Source organism: Apostichopus japonicus, chromosome 3 (assembly GCF_037975245.1).
Source record: "Apostichopus japonicus isolate 1M-3 chromosome 3, ASM3797524v1, whole genome shotgun sequence".
In the NCBI taxonomy this organism is placed as follows: Eukaryota; Metazoa; Echinodermata; class Holothuroidea; order Aspidochirotida; family Stichopodidae; genus Apostichopus; species Apostichopus japonicus.
In genome coordinates this window covers 2269002-2294266 of record NC_092563.1, presented here as the reverse complement: position 1 = coordinate 2294266, position 25265 = coordinate 2269002, and the positions used below count along the sequence as shown (strand labels likewise).

At 39.3% G+C, this 25265-nt stretch overlaps 1 protein-coding gene across 4 annotated transcripts in view; it reads right to left on the bottom strand.

Annotated features, from left to right (window-relative positions):
* Positions 1-23917, bottom strand: part of LOC139959842 (chromodomain-helicase-DNA-binding protein 7-like) — a 41564-nt gene extending 17647 nt beyond the window's left edge. For 2 of the 4 annotated variants that reach the window (XM_071957725.1, XM_071957753.1), the window contains exons 1-23: positions 23795-23917; positions 17363-19508; positions 16373-16731; positions 15233-15377; positions 14532-14816; positions 14030-14160; positions 13489-13606; positions 12335-12559; positions 11923-12050; positions 10886-11129; positions 10071-10247; positions 9597-9758; positions 9313-9393; positions 8397-8556; positions 7808-8018; positions 7549-7625; positions 6829-6947; positions 6211-6378; positions 5128-5307; positions 3948-4052; positions 2575-2768; positions 1202-1289; positions 163-274 (exon numbers count right to left, since the gene is read on the bottom strand). In XM_071957725.1, coding sequence (XP_071813826.1) covers positions 163-274; positions 1202-1289; positions 2575-2768; positions 3948-4052; positions 5128-5307; positions 6211-6378; positions 6829-6947; positions 7549-7625; positions 7808-8018; positions 8397-8556; positions 9313-9393; positions 9597-9758; positions 10071-10247; positions 10886-11129; positions 11923-12050; positions 12335-12559; positions 13489-13606; positions 14030-14160; positions 14532-14816; positions 15233-15377; positions 16373-16731; positions 17363-19447 — 5554 coding nt within the window. In that variant the 5' untranslated portion in view covers positions 19448-19508; positions 23795-23917. Of the gene's footprint in view, positions 1-162; positions 275-1201; positions 1290-2574; positions 2769-3947; positions 4053-5127; positions 5308-6210; positions 6379-6828; positions 6948-7548; positions 7626-7807; positions 8019-8396; positions 8557-9312; positions 9394-9596; positions 9759-10070; positions 10248-10885; positions 11130-11922; positions 12051-12334; positions 12560-13488; positions 13607-14029; positions 14161-14531; positions 14817-15232; positions 15378-16372; positions 16732-17362; positions 19509-20369; positions 21093-23556; positions 23714-23794 lie in introns of those variants that run through there. The other 2 variants (XM_071957744.1, XM_071957734.1) reach the window with 2 other exon arrangements.
* Between the last annotated feature and the right edge of the window lie 1348 nt (positions 23918-25265).

Genomic DNA, 25265 nt, shown 5'->3' with positions numbered 1-25265 from the left:
AAAAAAACTGTTTCTTTATAACTGTACAACAAACAGCAACTGTAACTACACACTAATGATGACATGTGTTAGGATACCTACTGTAGGCCTAACAATTGTAGCCCTTGCAAAATGTCAGCTACCACCTTTACAGGCAGTTATCACATGACAAGATCCATTTACCTTTGTGCTGTTTGAAATCCTTTGGGGCTCCATCTTGTGCCGGAGTGACCAAGTCCCAAATGAAACTCTTAATATTTTCATCGCCTTTGTAATGCTGCAGGCAGTAAATAAGCTACGATGGAGCACAAAAATTCGAAAAAAGAAAATTATAATGCATGACAGAAATATCACATTTGCAAAGAAAATACATATATTAAATTAATACATATCTAGAACAAAATTATTTCTAAAATGTCTTCAAAACTATTACATCAGATTCACATTCAGGATGCCTCTAAACACAACCATGTTTGATAATCAAGCCTATCATTTCGCTATGAGAAGCAATACTTTGCTTTTCGGGGAGTAACCTTTGAAACAAAATACCACTTGTAATAAATCTCTCTTAAAGTGTGTCATTACTATTACTATACATATCATCCAGTACTCTCTTATAAACACACGTGTACAATAATATTCAAACCCACCAGATAATGGTTACAAGTTATATTCAATAGGTATTATTTCCAACACTATTCCAAGACTTATCCGGGAAACACAGACATTTAGAATTTGCTTGCAAGTCTTTCTGAGTCTCAATCAGTGTGCCAAACGATAAAAGAACGTCACGGATGATCAGAAACGTTTGTGTGTCATCATTTTGAGACGAGACCAACCAAGCTCCAGGAACTAATCCATCATCTTATCTATTAGGATCCATGGATATTTCCCCGTCCCTTCCGTAACATACCACATTCAATTCCTGCTTAAATTAACTACTTCACCCATTCCTTGGAGACTATATGCTTCAATCACAACAACTTCTTTTCAGCTGTTCTTACAAATGGATCTCTCAGCATGAGCAGTCTATTTTAATGTTTGTTTCATTGCTATTCCCATTCACAGGGTTAATCCAGCCTTTCTGGACAAAATATAGGATTAAATTAGCAAGCACTACTGATACCACTTCTGATAAACTTCAACAGTATCAATCTTCTCCCCTTGTTAAGTTGATAAAAGCAGTGAGTTTGTGACTGCAGAGGAGTAGAAGTCTCCATACCATTGTTCTGGAGATGGCCTCAATGTCCTTTTCTCCAAGCCTCCTCCTGAATCTAGTGGTAGCAATGATCTCTTCCCAACAGCCCCATCTGAAAGAATCATATGATTTGATAGGTGAGAAGGTTTTCTCCCCTTACATAGAGGAACTTTCCTTACCAAAACAAGACAAACACACACCAATTTGACAAACTCTATCAAAACTTGTACTGCAATACACAAGGATGAATAGAAGGTGAGGGTACTACGGGTTGAACTCATCAGAAGAAGGTCGTACTCTTTAATTATATCTTTATCATTTCGGGCCTCGAAATTCAGGCTATGAATTCAGTTAAATGCCAGTGGACTTCACTGTTGGACCGTAGAAACAAAGAGGTTTCTTCGAATGCAAGAGTAATGTTGACTTTAGATTAATTCCAGGAAAATTGCAAATTGATTTTAACCAGTCCTTTTTAATGCATATAGGCATTTGGTAGCAAAGTGACCAAAATTGTGAATATGTCTGAAAAGCCCTGAGAGAATTCAACCTATAAACAAAGAACATAACTATGCATATCATTACTGTAAACAACAACAACACCAGCAACAACAACTGATGAAATACATTCCTTCGTCTTTGAGAATGTTTTTGTATCAATGCTGTACACATGACTGGAACACTGAAGACACCCAACTGGTGAGACATTTCTGATCAGACACATAAACGTGATTTCACTGAAAATCAAACTTCAAAAGTCTTTAGGTTTAGTTGTATCATCACATCAGAAACCTCTCACTGAAGCTCACTTGACAAGACAAACAGATCTTTCACTGATGACATATGACCCTGCAGAAGGCAATACTGATCTTGCAGCCTTTTGCAAAACTTTTATCCAACCTACTTTACTTTGCTACAAGAGCAAACTTAAAAAAAAAAAAATATTAGATTAAACAAACTATTGTACTATAGACTTTATATCTACGAACATACATTCAACCTTGACCCCTTAAAAAGGTTAACAATCCTTTTAATTGTTACGTTTTAGCTATTCTTTCTATTTCTGTAAGGTTACATTCAACTTTTCTTTCCCATCTTATTTATGTGCATGTTTTTGCTGACATTTCTTGTTGAAAGTATTTACGTCCTGTTTTTATTTCCAGATTTCCTTTCGAGCAGTTTTAATTATATTTTTTCCATGTACACAATTAATATATCAATTATCACTGCAAGCATGTATTGACCCGCTCTATTATGTCATGATCATCAGACTGGCACAACAATTCAAGCCAGGCAGTGTGCTGTGGGTATGACATGTGTACAGTACCCATGTCAAACCATTAAACAGGTACCAGAGTGGTAACACCACCGAGTAATCGTTCTAAACATTTTGTTCTCACCCAAACGTTAAGAGTCCCTTCTCGACCCGGAAGCACTCCAGTCTGGTCCAGCCGCTCTGCAGTTGTTTCTTGCTGGGTTTCTCCTCCTTGGGAGCTACTTCATCCTCTTCACTGCTGCTCAGCTCCATCATGTCGTTACCCCCGTACCTCCTCGTCTGTTTCCTCTGTCTTGGAGCCATTATGATTTTTTCCTCCTGGGTATCAAATAAAAAATAAATAGTTTGCACACTTCGAGGTGGTCTTCTGCTGGCTTCCACACTTTTTCTTTCAGAGGAATTAAATATCAATTTAGTATTATTTAGTAATGTTATGGCAACAAATATTCATCTAAGGAATGGTAAGGACACTTCAATTTTAACAAACATTTAAGAAAGAACTGAGCATTTGCCAAAAAATGTTTCTGTACAAACAGTTACAAATATGATTTATTAAAGAGGTTCACACTTGGTTAATAGTATCTGTGAAGGACAAAACAATTCAGATGTAAGACGTTCATTTGTACATCTGTAGAAAAACATCTAGCTAACTTCTGAATACATGAATGGTTACAAAAGTGGGTACAAATCTGAAGAGAGGCCCAAAACAGATAGTTGACAAGAAACTAAAGGATTCCTAAAACAGACGAGAGATCCAACACAGCAGGAAAGGTAGCCTTCGACAGGACTAAACCAATCTCTATCAGGTTGCCAAACGCAGATTCATTCACCGTTGAACATCAGTGAAGCAATCATCATCTAGAGATTTCAGACCCCTCATTCAACAATTCTGGTCATTCTCAAATATAGACACTTTTCCTTTTTGTCTTTTTAAAGTTGTTTTTGTCAAAGTTGGTCAAGCAGATCTATCTAACAAAACAGAATGTTAAAACTTCCTTATTGGTTTCACAAGTATTTCCTCAAAGACTCTTAACCGGTACACGTGTATCTTTCATGCTAGTTATGAAAGGTTCATACTTATGAGCTGTCTGGGACAAGGTCACATATTATTGGATAAGTAGTAGGAGAAATGAGAAGGATAAACCAATTTGTTACCTTCTCCTGTGTTTGATGGTAAGACTGATAACTTACAAAGTTAGAATGAATTTTACTCCAGGAGGTATCCAAGTAGGAGCACAATGTGTGCAACATGGCTTGCATAAACTCTCCTTCCCCCTCCCTCCTCCCCATATCATATCATAAACAGCCTTACAGTTGCAGAGCTACTTCGTTGTCAAGTATATCTTACCCTCCCCGTCCCCCCCACCCCCCCAAGAAATATCAGTTTTGGTCACAGATTTTGCAGGTGTATGCACGAAAACCTTTTGACTACACACAACTCACCATGTCAGAACTTTCATTAAGTTTGAAAAAAAAAATAATGTTTTAAATGTTTACCCTTGAATCCCTAATTTGAATGTCTGCCTTCTTAGCCCATTTCTGCCAAAAGTCTGGATCGTCAATCTTGATATCGGCATGATCTGAAGCGACAGTGAAACTGGCCTGATTGAAGGGAAAGATCAGAGTCAAAGTATGAACACACTGGGAAAGTTATCAAGATAGCGGGACACACATCACTTGGAATCACAAAAGTAATAACCTCATCGAGCTGATCTTGATGTTATATACAGATTTTTGGTTATGATCAGATTGAACATTTATTTCACAGACATTCAAACTTCAAAAGTCTGTTATATTTTAAGTTCTATCATCACTTCAACAACCATTATTATTATTATCTACACAGATATGATCCTTTCACTGTCTCTTGTGGAACCCTCCATCTTATTTGACCTTCCTCTACCCCCCCCCCCCCATCTTTCCAATATTTATGGCAAAACTTATCATACATGAAAGACAAAAAGGTTCACATTTAACCATTCCAATATTATCAAATAAACATCTCCCTCCTCCCCCCCCCTCACCCCAACCCCTACTATCTTACTCTTCAGAGGACTCTACCTTCAAATGTATAATATATTTAGTACCTAAACAGCATAACTCTACAGCACTCTAGCTTACACTTTATACCAACACCAAAACATCACAAGCATGACCAAGAAAAGGTTTAGACTTGAAACCCTTCACTCCCTTTTAGAGCAAGCTTGACAGCTTTGGTTATTGTAGAATGGGATATCCTCACCTCCACCCACCCACCACCCCTTTCTATTGTGAACCACTCTCCCAAACCTACCAACCTACCCCTTTCAGTACTGGTATGGTCTGCCTCCCCTGAATTAATACATCATATTCACACAGAAATTTGGAAGAGGATGAAACAATCTCCCAAACAACAAGTCTTTCAACAGCCCCAACAATGAACCCAATAATAAAACTTATGAATACTTGGTGTAATAATCTGCTACCCATTACATTTTATCTGGGTCACTCTCCTGGTATACACATCACAGGGAATACTTCAGCACTTGACTTTTGTGTAGCAAATTTTCAGAGCTCTGAACTTTTGTTGCCTTACGATGTCTGACAAATTGTTCCCTGCATGAGGTATACGCAAATGTTACATGCAAATGACGAACTGCCCATCAGTGAAACAAGTAACAGCACCCCCTGTCTTTACCTTAGCGAAAGTGGAACCCTTGACTCCGGATTCAATTTGGACGATCTTGGTTCGCCTCTGAAGGATTATCTCGATGTCTTCCTCACAGAATTTGGATGAGGATTCATCGTCCTCCATGATGGCGCCGTAAGCCCCTTTCCTCAGCAGATCTTCAATCTCTGTCTTTGTCAATGGTTGTGGCTAAAAAATCAAAGCAGTAGTCAGATATTTTGATCCAATTTCATTCCTTCTACCTACTAAGGGATCATACAGGTCCTACAAGCCCTATCCTGTTTGTGTTTGAATTTATATCCTTTTCTATGATAGAAGTGTAGTGTTGTAAAGTGTTGTGAAAGTGTTGCACAAATATGCTAATTTGAGCCACTCAATCTTACTAACACAACAGCCCCCTTGTCAATCTTAACACTACTAAACTTAATATCCCACTTGGCTTCCCTAATCCTATTATCACAAAGGCAACTGCTGCTCAGTATCACAATAATTTAATTTCTTGTCCAACTCTAAAATGAACTTCACAAACACAAAATGGAAGCGAAAGCTAACAGTGAAAGAGCTACAACACCTTTCTTAGTATTTTTCAGGAAGCTTTGAAAAAGCACATGACACTTTGGGATCAACACTGTAAGCAGGCACACAGTGTGAGGGACACACAGACCGCTGACATTGTACTTAGTCCACATCCTGGTTTTATCTTGATCAGCATTGCAGAAATTCCTACACAATGTATTGGATATCATGAAAATAGTCATCATTTCAAAACAAAACCAGGATTGCCGACTACGGTAACATCTTCAAAACGAAAGTGATGATAAACCACGTATATGAACTTAGAGAGCAAAAGCAGTGGGATTAACGCCCTCTATAATATCTAGTGTCTACGTCACCTAACAACTTTTGAAAGGGTCACATGACCTGAACAGATGGACATCTCTAAGATAGCAGGGAAGCCTTCACTATTTCTATTCTTTTGGAAACTGACTGTTGTCTGTGGTATGTCAACAGTAAATATCAAATGGTTCTAAATGAATTTCAAAGGGCTCATAAATCTGTACTTTAGTTTTAACCAGGTTTTTAATAACTTACCGCAGTGAGTGAGTCTTTGTCTGCTCGCATTGACTGGAGTACGGCTTTGTCCAACCCCAGTTTCATGCTGGCCTTGTCGAACATTTCTCGTTCGTAGGAGTTCCTGGTGATCAGTCGATACACCTTCACTGCCTTTTCTTGACCGATTCGGTGGCACCTTGCTTGAGCCTGCCACAGAAGAGAAACACCACCATGATGGCAATTTGGGCGTACTGTAGGTATTTGGGTATTTTTGTAAAGTGCAGAGGACTCTCTTTCAACAACAAATTTAAAATAACAGACTACCGGCGACTGTAAACAAATCATTTCTAGGTCAAACTGGTTTTGGTTTCTAATCAGATCAGAAGGGTGATTTCACCGACAATCAAACTTCAAAAGTCTGTTAGTTTAATTCGTATCATCACTTCAGAAACCATAAATCAGTATTTCCGAGCACTTTCCATGCGGCTTAACCGGACTCTGCCTCATATTTAGAAAGACAAATCTAACATAGCAGCTGATAGAGGTAGATAACTCTGCCATTAAAACTGATCACCAAAGACAATTTCAAATCGTGTTCTGAACAGCTCATAAACTTATCCAGACCGACCATCTCTGAAGACTACAATCTGTTTTTACCTGAAGATCATTCTGAGGATTCCAGTCGGAATCGAAGATAATGCAAGTATCTGCCGCGGTCAGATTGATACCGAGACCTCCGGCTCTCGTGCATAGCAGAAAGATGAAGCGGTCTGAATCTAGGGAAACAAAGAATAGCGAAGGAGAGGGAGATTAAAAAGACTGACTTCATCTAAATCCCTGATATACAAAGTGAGGGTGCAACCCACTCTTTGGGTGACAGAATAATTTTGGAGGGTCTGCCATAAAAAAAAAAACACTGGAAGAAAACAGAAATTGCCAAATATTTGTGAAGGTAAAAAAGGCAGAAAAACATTAAACTTTATATAAAAATATTAAACTTTTTCCAAAGGTTGCAAAATACAACACCATTATGCAACTAAGCAAATATTCAAAATTTCTCTAAGGTAAGGGTACCTCCCCCCCTTAGACCCCTTCCCTAGGAAGGTGAAAATTTGGGCCACCATGCCAACAAGTTTGAATACCAGGGATCTAAATGACTATCAGTACCTTTCTTCCTTGGATAGTGTGTGCTTTTAAAACCTAATTTCAAGAACACAATGTACAATGAAATGTAAAAAGCTACCAAGAATGTAACCCCTCTGTAAAAGGAAGGTGTAATTTTTCTCCCCTCTGAAGAGAGCTGCGTTCTATTGAATGTAATCTTACGAGCATACCACACAAATATTCAGCTTTCCATAACAACCGGCATCTCCCTACCTGGTTTACTGAATCTGTCTATTGCAGCTTGCCTCATGTTGCCTCTAACTCTCCCATCTATCCTCTCAAATAAATAGCTGCAGAGGAGTAAGAAAGAGTCAAATTGTCACAACTAGAAAACTTCCTGGCATATTACCAAAAGACAAGTATTGAGCACTCAGTGGTTATAAGAGGGGTAAGGAGGGTAACATTTCCAGTTCAGGGATGAAAAGAAGTAGACTTCTGCAGTCAATTACTGGAAAGAGTTTTAACGTCTGACCTCTTCTGAATGAGATAATCCTCTAAGATGTCCAGACATCGGATCATCTGTGAGAAGACAAGGACCTTGTGTCCTCCTTCCTTCAGCCTTGGCAAGAGTTTATCCAGGAGGACCATCTTTCCCGAGGACTGGATCAAGGCCGTTACGTGGATCAGCTCACTGAAGAACTGTCCTGGAGCGTTCATCTCCAACATGATCTGATCCTCTGCACCTGTATGAAGAAAGAAGAGGACCAGATTGATTTGAGAGACCTCCAGACGGCCAGAAATTAAATGTTCCAAGTCCAGCAATTAGCAGAATTTGTGTAGCGAGTGTGTATTTTATTCATATTTCAAGCATAGTTACCTGTACTCATCCTCCTGGATTTGTACTGGAATTCAGGTATTTTGGAAATGTTTTATATAGATACTAGTGCAATGTCTAGTACTGGTGCTAACAGCAAAACAAATCCTAATTAAAATGCTACACACAAAAATGTAATGTTGAACGCTAGGACACCACGTGTGGTGATGTCATAGTATACGACCATTCATGAACAGTCAATCAAGTCTAATCTACGGGAGAACGGTACGGGAGTCTCTCGGCTTACCGTTGATGAGAAACGGGTGGTTACAGCACTTCCGTAGTTCCATCATGGTATTCATAAGGTTTGGCAAGTTGGTGGTGGATTGAGCACCTTTTTGAAGGAAAGAAAAATTCCTCTCCAAGATTGCTCTGTAGTACCTCTTCTGGATGCTAGTAAGTTCAACCTACAAAGAAAAGAAACCATTAACAAAACATGAAGAAAAATTACGGCCCCATAGCTTACGATGATCCCTGTCAGCCTACTTGGAAAGTAACAGCCACTCGCTCTCTCCTCTTTTACTTGGTCCTTTCTTTACTGCAGGGGTTCCCTAACTAGGGTGCATGAGACATTTCTGAAAGTCATAACTAGTGTACTTTTTGTTGAACTAAAATCTGATATATCATATAATTTAGGAATGTACAAAAGTCATACCTATAGAAAAATAGAAGCATCTGTCTCATCGTGTGTGATTGGTGATTGATGCGTGATACAATTCGTGATCTGCTCTTGAAGTTTCCAAATAAATATTTATTCATCTCGTTTTTTATTTATTACAATATTACAATATGAACTTGATCTTTTACGAAGCACTGTTATGCGAATAATAGTATAATAATGACTCAGATTGTGTCTCAAAAAGTTGGGGGTTCGTGGACAACTCTGACTTCCACAGAGGGTTCGTGGGGGATAATGTTAGGGAAACCCTGCTTAACTGCAATCTCTTCAACCTCTCCTCCCCAAGAAGTTTGAAGGGAAAGTATCTTAATATAACATAATCCTACCAACAAGACATGGCAAAGGTACACTAATCACCAAAGCCTACATAATAAGTGCAAAAAATGACAAAATGATTACAAAACAGTCAAAACACATGTTTTCAGTTTCCTCAAACTCCGTAAACTGTTTTAAGGAAGTGATCTGGGCTAATGAATGTTCATACCTCTATAATAGTCTCTTCTTTAGGAGCGAGAGATTTCTCCACATCTTCCTTCAAGCGTCTCAACATCATAGGCTTCAGGAGCTTCAAAACATAAAGCAGAAAAGACAAATTCACAATCTGGATGTCATCCATCAAAGATACCCAAGCAAAACACGACTCGAGTTTAGTCGTAATGACTAGGTCTTTACTTTACCTCCAATGGAGCAAATTTAAATTAGAAAGTTAGTGGAAACAATCGTAACGCCTTTTGAGTGGATTCCTGTGTGTGGTAGATTGTAACGTACCTGTTGTAGTCGCTCTACTTGACTCTCGGTCTTCAGATCGCCAAAGTCATCTAAGAACTGGGGCAGAGACCGAAATCGTCCCGGTTCGAGGAAGTTCAACAGGCTGAAAAGCTCTTCTACATTATTCTGGAGAGGGGTACCTGTAAGGAGTACTCTGTGTTCCTATAGACAAAAGAGTAAACAAGTTTAGGATTAATTTATACTGGAACCTTTGTAATTCGACACTTGACCATTTCCAATTTCATCGACTAAAAAACACCAACTAAAAGAAAAGTTCTAGGTCATGGAAAAAAGAAGAAAATTTCAAGGGCCAGTTTAACTGTGCGCACTGGCACAGCTTATATCACTGACTTGCAAACAAACACTGTTAACTTGGAAGACATCACATTCAATTGAAAAAAAAAAAAATCTGGAGGAATTTTTTTGAAGGCAACTCCATAAAATGTGTGACTAGGTGACTAAGAAGTAACTTACCACATCGAGAATCTTGAGACCCTCTAGTAATTTGCAGTTTCTATTCTTGAGCCGGTGAGCTTCGTCTATGATGACCACCCGCCACTCAATCTCACTCAGCTCCTGGCAGTCTGCCAACAATATCTCGTAAGTGGTAATTAAAACTTGAAACTTGTAAATGTTTGGAACCTTCGAACCCTGTCAAGAAATTCAAGATAATAAACGATGCATTCAAAAAATGTTTCCCTGTGCAATCAAATATGGAAAATAGTGTACTAATAAAAAGATCATTTCTACAAAGAAATTGCCAGATATTATAAAGTGTTTGATGAGCCAGGTCTATTAAAAGGCTAATAGTCAATTAATGCATGCTATTGCTCTACCAGTAATACAGATGTTCTTGTGTTTAGCCCATTTCCTTGGGGTGGGGGGGAATGTGGGGGAGTAGGGGGCTCAAGTTTGCAGGAAGAAAAATCTCTGCTGATACAACTGTAGGTTACCCATATAAGAAGAGATGACTGGACATCAGATAATAAATACCTGGTCAGGCTGTGTCTCATAATGGAACACATAGTTGGTGACCTGCAGAGTACTTCAACTCGGACTAGTTTATACTTCCTCGATCAAACCCATTCCACGCCTAAAACACTTTCGACAGTGGACAACAGATATACATGGACGTTGCTTCACTTGCAAATCAAATTTGTGTAATGGACTTGTTACTTCCATCAAGGGATCTGGGGCTATTTTGCTTGTTGATGACAAACTTTGGCCGAGTAAAAGGACACAACGTTTCATGTTATTATTAATGAGATGAGTTTCTTGCTGTAACTCACATCTGCGTCTTTGTAGAACATTTCAAACTCTGCTATCATGTGCCTGCTCTGAGCGCTGCCGTGGTAAACCACGGCGTTCATGTCCGTCCACGTCTCAAACTCCCTCTGCCAGTTGGCGATTGTGGAGAGGGGCGCGATGACCAGGAAGGGACCAATGATACCATACTTGACCACCTCCGTCAGGAAACCGATGCTCTGAATGGTCTTGCCGAGGCCCATCTCATCTGCCAGGATACAGTTTTGTCTGAAAAAGAGAGAAGGAAAGAAAGACATGACGTGGAAACCATTATTGCAATATATTAGGACAACAGCACTGTAGCGACAGCACTGTAGCCATAGCATTGTAGCAACAGCATTGTAGCAATGACTGAACAGGGGGAGTAAGATCACATCTTGGAAGAGCTTTCTTCTTTCTCCTGAAACAAGATATTCTGTCGATTCATCTTATGTCCCATCCCTAAATAATGTGACAAATGCCATAATTCAAACTCCCGATAACTCTGAAATAACATGTTAGGCAATATTATTAATGGGAGTTTCTTACCAAAATACAACTGTGTTTCAAAGTATGATAGAAATTGGTCAATGATCAGAAGGCATTCAAATTTTATGAACCCTTTTGACAAAATCTATTTAGTATCCTTATGGGTTCTCAAGTACTTTGCTCATTCTCTGTGGAACAAATGAACTATATTTTCCCTAAAGTACAAACAACTGTGTACTGATGTAAACTCACCTTACACATAAACATTATAGAACATGTATCATCTGAGAAGTAAGTGGACTTAATTGTCCCTCACACAGGTCTCCAAGAATAAATCAAGACTAACGCTGTATTTTCTTTTACCACTTTATGTATAAATGCATTAATCAAATGGACACAAATGTATCAGAGATAGGATTAAAAAGAAAATACAGCACAAAACATTTTGGAATCATCTCTGTTACTAAAGAAAAATAATAAATCCTATGAAGGGATTGGTGAAAAAACTATAAAAAAATAAATATAAAAAAATAAAAATAGATAAATAAATTACCCATTACACCAGCTGAACATGAGCCAGTTGACTCCCTCTAGTTGATAATCTCGTAAACAATTTCCATCCTTGTACTCGGGACTATCCTCTATCTTCTCCCAGTCTATAGATTTGGCCTTGGTCTTTCGCTGAAAATCGAACAAATGATTAATGCTTTCAGTTTCATTTATTAATTTCGGTTTCCAAATATTTCCAGGCAGAGGGATGTTTGAATGATACTATTGGTTGCAAACTTAACTTGCACTGCAAGTATTGGTTTTGCCTGCATGGACGTATCCATACTATACTTAAAACACTAACGACTCCACCAAAACCGTCAGACTTAAAATAATTTCAACCACAATGTCCCGATCGAAGAGTCACTGACAAAGAGATTACAGACTGCAGAGGAATAATAATCACCAAACCTTACCACTCGAACTTCATCCGGACGCAGTTCCCCTATTTTATGGAAAAAGTCAATTTTGGCTTGAAGAACATCGGAGGACAGTTCCCAGGTGCTATCTTCGTAGGGCAAGCTCGCCCATTTTACCAGATAATGGGTCACTTCTTCCCCAGAGACTTCATCCTTTGTAACAGCCTCGTCCAAAATTCTATCCACTTGCATGTAGTCTGGATTGAATGGCTCTTCCTCCATCTGTTGGTGTATCATTAAAAACATCAAAAGGGGTTTGCTTCCTTCAACAAGCACTCTGCATTCGATGTGACATATGCCTGACAGTGTAATACAAGGACGTCACAGGAAATGTAAGCTACGTGGAATGGTAGTGTTCACATTCCAGTCCACGAAACTGGCAGATTGGCTGGTGCCACCACTGTACCTAGGGGATGGGTGACCAAATGTGTACCTACCAAAATACCTTCAGAGAAGACTTTCAAATGTTCAACTGACATCAGTATTGTTCTTGAACAGGTGATAGATAAGCTATTAATCTGGTGATTTTAACTTTGAAGTTTGATTTTGTATTTCACTTAAAAACAAGGACTAGACTTATACTAAAAACCATCTCTCTATCAGGTTGCCAAACGCAGATTCATTCACCGTTGAACATCAGTGAAGCAATCATCATCTAGAGATTCATGACCTCATTAAAATAATCAATTATGTAATACTTTACATGTTGACATTGCAAAATTAGGTATTCCTTGGTTTCCTTCCATAAGAAGACCATTAGGAGTAGCCCATAAGAACCACACGATCACATTCCCAAATGTATGTTTCACAAACATTTTTAACCATGTGAACTATAATTGCTAACATTTGTATTGCCAAAGTATTGTTTGGCATTTCCTAATGTTGGATGTCACAGTGAACAAATGCTCGGCGGGAAGCAGGAAAAGGCATACAATACGAACGTTTGGAAATTAAGACATCCATTATTCACCTCTCTATCTCTATGTTTTACAAAAACATTGTACCACTCAGCAAGAGTTGCAAGTATTATATCCAATGCATTTGCAGTTCATGGATAATTCAAACCCCAACAAATTCAGCAGAGTATCTTTTAACCATAACATGAAGAATAAGGGGTGGGGAAGGGGGAAGGGGAAGTTCCAGTACGATACCTGTTGAATGGCGATAGGTGTCATATTCCTGAGTTTTTGCTTAAATCTTTTCACTTTCTGGTGAATTCTTGGATCCTTGATTTTGTCAGTTGTCTGCCATTCACTATGCAGATAGGAACTACAGAAGAATGAAAAGAAAGCATAAGATAGTTGAAGGGAGTAAACACATTTTTACATCTTATCATCTGAGAACCAAGTGATGTAACCACTACCTCTAATAAAACATCATGTGTCAAACATCATAACAATATAAAAACTCTTTGAGCTTGGATGATGGCAACAACTTGATTCTAAAGACTAATTACGACAAAGACATGTTGCGACGTACAGATACATCGACAAGCTATAATATAGCATAGTCTTTGATGTTTTACCATATATGCAAATATGACCAACGTATCTGCATCTTTTTAAGACAAAGTAAGTCGTCTACCCAAGTTCATCTCCTTTTGGCCCAAAATTTTATTTTGTATTAAGGATTTACTCAAAAACCCAGAATTGTTGCAAATGAAATGGTCGACTACAGTACAGCAGGACTCACAAGTTTCTGTACTTCACAAAGAATTCTTCCACCTCTCCAACCTGAGCTTCTCCTGGATGTGGGGGTTTCTTTGTCTTTCTGAAAGCTAGGATCTTCTCTATGATGTTAGCTTCATCTTCATCAGGGTTTTCCTAAAGATACAAAAACAGAGGAAAACATGAGCAATACAGATACACAATGTATAACATCCCCCTCCCCCTCTTTAGATTCACACAATATAATTGTCCCATTATTGAGACCATCAATCCTCCATTTGTCCACGGACAAAGTTGGTAAGGTCCAAATACTTAGGGCAGAATGAAGGATACATTTTCTTACATTTCTCCACACTGACTTAACAAACAGTGCAACTAAAACATGAATGCAAAAAATAAAAATAAATGGAAGTTGACAAAGGAATATGACTCGTTGATGATGATGAATGCATTGAATTGGACTGATGCATGGAATGGATAGGAGGGATGGAGTCAAAGGTTCAAAGGAACACGCCCGCAAATCTTACCACAAAAAACTGTGTCCCCTGTGTTACGGCGGAGGGCTCTACGGATTCTACGTCCACATCTGCGGCCGAGTCTGCTTCTACTTCCTGTTTGACGACTTTAATGCTTCTCACCACTGGCTGAGGAGGACGAGGCGGGCCAACTGTGCTACTCTTCTTCTTCTGGTGCTTGCTGCTCTGTTTCTTCCCGTCGTTGTTGTCCGAGGAGGATGAGCTCTCGTCATCGGTGATCTTGAAGTCGTAATCCTCCGTGTATTTCTTCCGGGTTGTGTTTCTCCCTGACCGTCTCTGTGAAGAGTGAACCGGTAAAGAAGGTGCAAGGATAGAACACATGAAAAGAGAAAGAAAGTTGGGTCAATGACCCGGACTTAATGCTTCTTAGGACTAGCCCAATCAATATTCTTGCCATCCAGCCACCAATCAAGCAACAGAAGGCTAAGTCACCTTGCTTCTCTATTTTGTTTGATGAAAAATGATCTTTTCTCCAAAGTTCTTTACACATCTAAAGCTCGCAAGGTTCATTACCCACTAAAATAACACCCTTTACTAATCCAATTATATGTAAAACAACATACACAATGTCCAGTAGACCTTCTGCAGGGACAAAGATATTCTTTAGATGGTGTACCTAAAGTCCTTTCACATGGAGGGGAGGGGACAAAGATCACAGTTTTGAAGGGTGAGGAAAATCTTCTATTACCAACCTGCATCACCTCCCCTTCCTCATCTACCAGCATTGTCACAGGTGACCGAGGTGGAGTTTCATCAAAATCTGACGAATCGGAATTATCTTCTCCATGCTTCCTCTTCTGTCTCTTAAACTTCAAAATGGCTGCAGCGGGAAGTTTCCTAACGTTGATGAAGTCAACAGTGGTTGTGTTTAAACACCAGTTTTCAACTTACTGAAAATTCTTAATGAACAAGTCCTGAATATTCATTTGAGGATTTCAAGATTATGAATATGCATGTCAACTTTGCATAAAGGTGAAGCGGATTCATTCATGTGTGATTGATAGTCCCAATGAGTGCAATACCTCTATAACTATTTGCGCCACAATGATTTCACAGAGCAAAGGTTTCCAGCAGAAAACATCTTGAGTATGTTGGCACCACTACCCTATTTAGCAGCTAACATATATTGCATTGCCTGTGTACCATTTATAGGCTGCCATAGTATGTAAAGAATTAAAAGAGATACAGTACATCCAATGAAATAAACAACTTCCACAAATTACCAGCCATTGCAGATTTCTCAACTTTGACATAACTTTTTGTTTCACAAGTGTCAGTAGAGTTTACTAAATGGCAACTGATGTATGTAAAGTCATCACATCAAAATTCCAATATGATAACATTTCATTTCAGGGAGTTGATCACATCATATTTAGATAGTAGTAAGTATTAAGCTGGTAGGACACAGTTGAAGCAGCTGGTTGTCTTTGTTAGTTTACATGAATATACATGAATATCATGAATATACATGAATATCATATAGTCTCAGTTCATTTATGAATAACACCTTCACTACGACAGACCCATTAGTTTTAATACACGCATCAACATATGGCTTACGCCATCTCAAAATTTTATGACAAATGGACTAAGGCCTACTCTATCTTAAATTCAAACCCACTGGCAAAAGTTGTAAACGTAAACAAGTCGTTGGGCTAACTTTTTCAACCGATTTCATCACTGTGCCAAAAAAAGAGAAATACTTTTAGACTTCCCTAAAACAGGACAAACAGAAGTTTGGACTTGATGGAAAAATGCGCCAGATTAATATTTGTAAACAAAACTCGGCAGCAATGTCACAAAGTATAAAAATGTATATATCACAAACTCACTTTGATGGAGGGTGTTTTTTCTTAGGAGGGTGTCTTGTCCTTTCTCTGTCTCTCTTCTTATCTTTTGAATCCTTTTTCTTGCTGTCCTTCTTCTTAGATTTACGACTGGACTTGTCCTTCTTTTTCTTTTTCTTCTCCTCTTCTTCTTCCTCCTCTGCCCCCGAAGGGATGGGCGGAAGATCTAAAGAGTTCACGTTGGGAATGTCCACCTTGCCGGCGGCCTTTGCTTTCAGGACAGCTTCGGCCACGATGCGATTAGCTTTCTCCTGTAGTTTGTGCTGTTTGATTATCTTCTTCCTCTCCTTGTTCTCACCTGGTGTTACCACCAGACCCGTTGAACTGCCAGCCTGTTGGTTCATCTTGTAAAATTAAGACAAATACAATACCATAGCTGTAAGCAAACAGCAGGTAATAAAGTGTTTACACTTTGAATTTAGCAATATTTACAGTTTATGAATACTGTTTCCCTTTACTGTTAATTATACTTCAACTTCTGGGTGCTAAAACTGCTACATATATTTTGCATCTGTTTGTAAATTTGGTCACTCTGCTTACCGGTACTAGATTAAACCATTCCCCGAGTAGTACGCAGATCTACCTGAATCTGTTAACTTGACAATCAATAAGTTAGTGACCATATGTGTTTAGTTAATTTGAGATGTTCATACAAACTGAAAAAGCTGTAATGCATATATAGAAGTATGAAAATTGCTGAGACTTGGTTAGCGGTTCGCCGTTTTTGCTATATGTGTGAAACCAAATAAATTATTCCTTGCTTGTGCATACCCACAATCAATGCAAACAATCACGACAAAACAGCAAGGACCCACCTGCCCCCTCCCCCCGCCCAAGATTTTTAGCAATTTTTGAAATTGGAACCATGGCAATTTTAAAAGAGCAAAACAACTGCTACACAAAATTTGAATTCTAAATTATTCACTGCATTTCAAACTGCTCATTCAAACTTAAAAAGAAACTTGTCCTGCTTACCTTTGCCTTCTTGAGCAGTTGTGTGACAACCTGTAACTGCTGTAGTCTGGTCTGAAGGTCTTGCAACTTCTTCAGAGTGTCATGGGTCTTGGGCTGTCCTTGTAACTGAGCAAGTTCTTTACTTATTTCTTTGACCTCACCATTGACGTCTGTATTTGGATTGACACTGATCACCATTTGGGTCTGTTTCTGGCCTGGCTTTGGAGGAAGGATTCGAATAAACTTGCTGACAAAGTTCTGCCCCCCGACTGATACCGTAGTGGCTGGTTTGGCTGTGATGCTAGAGACAGATGAACTGATGGAAGAAGCAAGTGACACAGTCGCATCTGTACTCTTGATAACAACTGTGTTTTGCGCCTTAACGGGACTTGTCGTCTTAGCTGTCACAGTTGACCCTATAACTGTATTGGAAAGAACACCAGAGGATAGTGTGTTGGCAGTTGATTGGGATACACTTTTCAACTCACTACAAACAGCAGATAACTCTGAAGATGCTGTCTCTTGTTTAGGAGCTACCGAGAGCTTGGAGACTTCCTGCTGACCGCTCGTGGTCTGAACTACATTCGCAGAGGTGGGGTCGTGGACAGCCAGAGAGTTCTTTGCACCCAATGAGCTTGGACTCAAGGTGATACGTTTCTGTACAGGATTAACACTAGTGGATGCTGCTCCTGTGGCCTGTATTGTTACTTGTGGCTGTTGGACTATGCTTGAAATCTGTCTGTTACCAATCACAAAACTGGCTCCCAATCCACCTGGTATGGAATTTGTCACCTTTTGTGCTCCCTGCAGGAGAACTCGTTGAGTTCCTGCTTGAGGGCTCCCCATGACTGACAATGTTTGTGGGGATTGCGAAGATGACACTATCGGCTGTTTGAGCATAACAATTTGCTGTTGCCCTTTCTGGCTCGAGAATACAGTGATAGGCTGTTGTGTGGCCATAGTACTGACGACCGTCGAAACTGATGCGACCGTAGTGACCGGTTGTGTACTGACAGTTTTCAAGATCACACTTGAGCTCGTCTGTGGTAGTCCCACATTTGTAGCGACCGATTGCAAATTTTTATTACCGCCTGCTTGCGTAACTGTTGAAATGCTGCTGGGTATCTTCACAGTCTGACCTGCTAGTGTCTGCAAAGTCGTCCCAGTAGATGACTTGCCTACAAGCTGGACTTTCTGGTTAGCTAAGAGGTTACTGAGATTCATTCCACTCAGATTCAAGACATGCCCCTTGCCTTGTTGCAGACCAAGCTTCTGTAATAATGCAGGATCTGTGATTTTCAACTGAAGGGTGACTGGTTGTGACCCTGTCTGAGTTTGACCAGAGAGCAAACTGCCTCCCACTTTAGGAATAACCTTAATGCTAGTTGCCTTCTGAGAGACTGAACCCTGAGTGGTGAGAACTGGTGATTGCGAGACAACTGTTGGTAGACCTCCCACAGACTGGGCCGTAGACAACCCGAGCAAAGCATTTTGAGAACTGTTCGCCACCAGTGTTCCTGCACTAGGGCTCTGTTGCAATATCTGTGTTACTGTTGAACTTGGAGCTGGACTACTAACCAATGTTTGTTGCGCCTGGATGGCATTAGGTACTGAACTAACAGAGCCAAGCTGGCTTACAATATCCTGTGATTGGTTTGATGTTAATCTCTGAGTAGCTGAAGTCGGTATTATAACCTTATTCCCTGAGACGACTGCTTGAGGCTTGGAGCTTGTAACAGTCCTTGTAGGTGAGACTATATAAAACATCTGCGAGCCAGTCGACTGCCCCTGAGAAACCACGGTGACTGGACCAGTTGGCTGATTTACAACTTGCAGAGGTGTGTGACCCAGGAGCTGGACATTGTTCTGTGCTGGCTGTCTTATTGTAATCTGCGACAATTGGGTTTGTGGAATTGTGGTAGCACCAGGAGGTAAAATGAGGACTTGCTGTTGAGGACTTTGTACCACCAGTTGAGGCTTAGAAGCAGAAGCTAGCTGTATATTGGTAGCTGGTACTGAAGCCACAATTTGGGTGGTTCCTGGGGTAGTAATGGTTGTGGACACAACAGTTGCTGAGCTGGTATTGTTTGTAACCTGCTCAGCCATTTCAGGGTTTTAAGCTTCCCACATCAATGATGAATTATACACTGAGGATCCATCTAAATTCCTATGAAAATGAAAAAAATGGAAATTGTTGATAATTTACTCAAAGTCCAGTGACCAGCTGTTGCATCAAGAAAATTAGTTATAGAATTATCACTTATAGTTCAAGCTGAGACTATTTACACAAATTCCATTTACCAGTTGCCTCTGTGCAAGTCCCTACTTTTTATCAGTTCATATCATGAAAATTTACCATACTGTAGCATGGAATAACAATTAAGTACTGATATGATAGCAAATACCCCTCATACTTTAACATTGCAATGGTCTTTGTTAAAGCAATCATATTATACTAGAAGCAGTAATGTTTGAAACTTGTTATATTATGCCTTTCCATTATTTTGAAATTCCCTTCCCTTGTTCATTAAACAATTAACATTACCTAACCCAATGAAATTATAGTACTTTGAAATGCTGTGGCACTAAAAAACACAGACATGACTGTGTAAATAGGTAATAAAGAGAGTTTAAAATGCACAAATTAGCTTCATCAAAGATTTTCAAAAATATTTGCCACAAGATAACATAGCAACATATTGACATTTACAACACAGAATTTAATACATAGTTCTAATCCACTTGGGGCTTGTCACCTGCAGCAACTTGAAGATCAACCAGCATCAACCTATACTGCTACTTTACATAGAGTCCTAATGTTAGGCAAAGAAGTGCCCCAATCAATTTTCCAGCTTGTAAGAAATTCTTAAAATAACAAAATAAAATAAATACATAGAAATGCGAGACAACTCTAAGGGTACAGTATGTGTATGCTAAATGGAAAGAGAAAAGGAATCTTTAACATATTTTTATTTAAAAAAAATTGGTTCCACAAAACAGTTTGTTGCTGCTGATCTGTACTGCTCACATTTAACAACAAATAACAGTACTTCCTACAGTAGCATACTGCAAGGTAGACGGTTTCAAGGTGTCATGAAACTGAACTGCGTCTTGTAACCGAACAAAGATACAGCTCGTAGAATGTTACTGAAGTTTTCATCCATTTGTATTAGATTACTGCTGGCTAGACTGCGTCGGTACTTAGTACTTCACTGGCAGTGACACAACGGGCATAGCACATTAATTACTAGTAGTAGTACTAGTGCAACTATAAAGTTATGGTTGTACTTAAGCTACAGTACTTAGTTAACTAGGTCTAGGTTATGTATCCAAAATTTTGCTAGGATAGTAAAGTAGAATTCAACACAAGTATTGGTGATAACAAGCATTGTTGGGACTGAGATGACAGTCTGCTCTAGCTGTTTGTCCAGTAGGCCTAACTGATTTTTAAGTTGCTAAGAAGTTTAACATGCATCACAACAGAATCCTTGTTTACAGTATGTCAATCATTGTTAAGCAACATATTAAAAAAAAGAGCTTATAACCGTTTTATATGAGGTGTGGGGGGAGGGGGGAGAGTTGGAAACTTGGATATTTTAGGTTATCTATTCCTTTTTCCATCTTGACTTTTATTTTGCAAGTATGTATACCTGTTTCCACTTCGATGATCTGATAAGTCCATTGAAAATACAGCTTGAAGTATATTTTGGGAAGATCTATCCAAAATCGTTTTGCAGATGTTATGTGAGTGGGATTTGACCTATTTTCCAAAAACCTGCATCATCAACTTATACACAGCATCTTGGTTGTTTCATGACTGTGAGTCACCTTTCAGAATAAAGATGCTGCAATTTTCTTTAGATCCTTCACTGAACTTCCATTTTTGGTAGACCTAAATTGCCATAAAAATGTTCAAGAAAATGTTTTACCTCAACATGGCTTTGCAGTGTATTTCAGTCTTTATCATTTACTATAAGCATTGTTTAAGGTGGCTACATGGTTCCATTTGAATATTAACCCCTTTCCGAGCAATCCAGTAGCCAGGCCAAGGGAGCATGCCCCAATTCAAACTGATGTTCTCCCACATCCATCCCCATAATTTCTCCCACAATCATGTGAACAAACCTTTAAAAGTAAGTAAAGCTTTCTCCCCTACATTTCGGTCTCATAAATATTAGCATGGTGAACGATAAAGACAGCTGGGCTTTGTGCCCTATGTATCTAATTAAGGGCCTAACGTTAGATTGTATTACATTTAGGAAATTGCTTTTTTACAAAAGTTTTTACAAAATATAAGATCTGTCTTAGCTGCAGCTAATTTCCCCACAAAACTGGAGCTAATCTGGTGCATGGAGTGTTTCTCTGTGTGAATATGAAGTTATTATGACGAAAAAATCAGGATTTCGTCAAAACCTTGTTACTACATCCTGGGCAGCCTTTGCGGAAGTAATTGTTTTGGAACTTTTGGGTGTACCAAGTTGGGTACAATTATAGAATACAGGGCCATTCATTAACTCTTCCCAGCATCCGGATGCGCGGTGTGTCTGTACATGTCCGTACACGTATGACGCCCTCTAAAATTCCATCACATATTTCATTTTGACTCCGCATCCGCGCATCCACCCCGGGAGTACTAGGAATGGACTTTTTTCGAAATAATTAACTAATTTAACTAAATTAACTAATTTTCGAAAGTTTCTCCATATACCATCACATATTTCATTTTGACTCCCTCTAATTTCCATCACGTATTTCATTTTGACTCCGCATCTGCGCATCCGCGCATCCACCCCGGGAGTACTAGTTTCGACATATACCATCACGTATTTCCAATACTGAAAGTCCTGTATGTACGAAGATATTCAACATCAATAGTGTGTCGTTCTTAAAAGGCATCTGTACATGTGTGACGCCCTCTAAAATTCCACTACAGAAGTACTAGCAAAGGACTTAGGAAATATTTGACTCGGCTTCCACGCATCCGCGCATCGACTCAAAAAAAAAGAACTGGGACTTTGACATTTTTTACTCACATACGTACTGGGGTGAGACTGAGCATCCGCGCATCCGGATGCTCAGATAGTATCATTGTGTGGCCCTGTATTCTATAATTACTCCCCAAGTTGGCGCCTAGTGACCTTCAAACAGCTGCAACACATTTTGTTGTCAGCTGGTGCCATATGGCTTCTATGTGTATTAATTTCTATGATTTTTAACCTCACTTCTGCAATGACAATGGCTATGTGAAATATTTCACACTAACATTAGCGCTACAGAACACACTAATGGCAGTTCTAAAATTGCGTGAGAATAGCACATAAATTTGGACAAGTGTTAGATTGCCTTAGATTAGAAAAGAACAAGACATGCAGTTCACCTGGAGAGTTGCAGGTCTGGATTCAGGCTGATGGTGTTGTTAAGAGATAGCACTAGGACAAGGTTTTAGTGACCCCAATCATAATCTCTAGGCCTAAACATAATTCTAATCCTAACACAAACAGCAGTATAAAATAGCAATAGCCTAAGTAGGCCTAGGCCTAATGCTATTGCCACCATGTGAATTCATTTTATTTTTGTCTTGAACTTACACAGAGAAAATGGGACAACAGAAAAAATTGACTAGCCTAACATCATATTCTGTGATTCTTTGACGTCAGATAGATACTTCAAGTCATATTTAATTTCCGCTTGATATTGCTAGCCTAGGCATACATGTTACTTACTGGCCTAGGCCTATGCAACATCAGTTGTTTAACATTGTAGCCTAAACTAACCATTATCACTTTAGGCTATATTTCAGTCTCCAACGGGCCTAACATTAGGCTATGCCAATAGTTTATCGAGAATCGATTAATTGAGTTATGTTTATTTGGTGGCAAACATGGACCAACAACACATATATACGATTACGAAAAACAAACTGTTGCACTGCGTAAGTAACATTCGTACGTAATGGTGGCTGAAACTACCCACATACATGCATAGGCCTAGTGTATGCTTTGCATATACTGGAAGTACACATTTACAGTCATCAGCCTAGGCTATACTAGTGTTATTCATATCACCGGTCCGGTGCTTTTGCAACTTGGGGTCCCATGCCGACCATGTGCAACATATTTACAACACACACCAATTCTAAGCAGTTGTTAATACGGAAAACTTGTTCTAAAAACTTTAAAAGTTATCAAAAAGTGATATAAAATAATAGCACACGCCTTAAAACATGGCGCCAAGCGCGTGGAATTATTCCTCAAAACCAACGTGACGAACAAAGACTGACGCCAATTCCGTGTCGTAAGCGTGCCGTTGAAAGGAAATTTTAGGTCCAACTTGTAAGAACACAAAAAAGGCCACTATCCACAAAATAAGGGTCAGTTATGACACACAATGTGACAAAAAACCTCTCCCATCGTAAAAATAAATCAGTCAAACAGACGAACCAAAGTTACTTACCAGTAGAAGGAGACTATCAGTGAACAAATTTTTGCTTTCGAAAAGCTGGCTTATGAACCTTGTGGAACGTCGGCGTATGCATGCATTTCTATCTTCTGTGTGTGATCCTCACTGTCTGTTCTTTTGCCCTATTCCGAGAAGGTCAAATCCCACGGTCTTTCTCATTGGCTTATTGCGATATGCAAAGAATGACATTTGCATGCAAAATTTTATATTAATGTTTACGCTATTCTATTGAATCGCCTTAAAATATCTTATTATATATTTAACGCTAATATTGGCAAATTGAGTGCAAGTAAATATTAGAAAAAGAAGTAAAAGAGAGATGTTCTTACCCGAAAAGGAGTAATCTATTAGACCAATCAGAATATGCGTTAGTTGACTCCATTTCAAATCTGTTCAATATTCATTACGAATAATTTTATAAAGTGACGTATGGCGCTATTATTCAATCCGGATTTATGAGATTTTACTTCTAAGCAACAGTGCTTGCTGCAAGGAAAATTCTTTCCTCCGATTCCAACCAGTAGTGTCGTCAGACATTTCAGTCTTGGGGGGCACAGGGAGGGCACAGCACTTAAATTGGGGGAACAATGTTACTTTTGAATGCCGTCCTGGAGCAGGGGTCTAAGGGAATTCCCTTAAGGGGGTGATTTTTGATTAAATAAGGGTCCTTATTTTGGGTGCCATATCGGGTGCCAAATCGGGTGCCAAATCGGGTGCCATATTTTGCAACTTGAAGTAACTATATGTTCAAGAATGTTCGGGCTTAGTCTGCCCGATATTTATGTTTTTAATTGAGGCGGATAAAAAAGTTATACAAGAAATGGAAATTAACTATTTTGCTTTGATAATGTTTTTAAATAATTAAGGAATTTGCCAAATGAGGGGCGAAGCTTGTAGGCAAACTTTCTAAGCGTAGCACCACTTTGAGTTGGCGCAAAGCCAAAAATTTTTGGACGAAAATGCCTCCCAGATCGCTGGAAATGGCACTTCCCATGCCTGTAAATTGCATCTAAGCATTTTCTATTTTGAAATTACTGGAGATATCACAAAAACAATATGCTCAGGGGGGGGGGGGGGGAGGCCGCCCCTACGCGCCTGTCTGGTGGTTATCCATTATGAGAGAACGAAAAATATGTTTTCCGCTTGAATAGTTGGGCGGAAGGAAGTCTTACTGATGAACATAATACGTTTTGTCCTTTGTTTGAGTATTTTTGAACATTACAAATGGCATCTAGAGGGGAGGGCACCCGGGGCACGATTTATTTGGGAGAGCACGTGCACCCCCCCCCCAGGCCACCCATTGGCGACGCCCCTGTTTCCAACATGCCAATGTATAAGCTTGCAGGTATGTAATTGGGATCTGTTATAATCGTTCATAAGTTGCAATTGAATTCAATTTACGTTCAGCATGTCAAAGAAGAGTACGTTAGCTACTCTCCCAGGGAAACATGCCACTTTCTTGCCT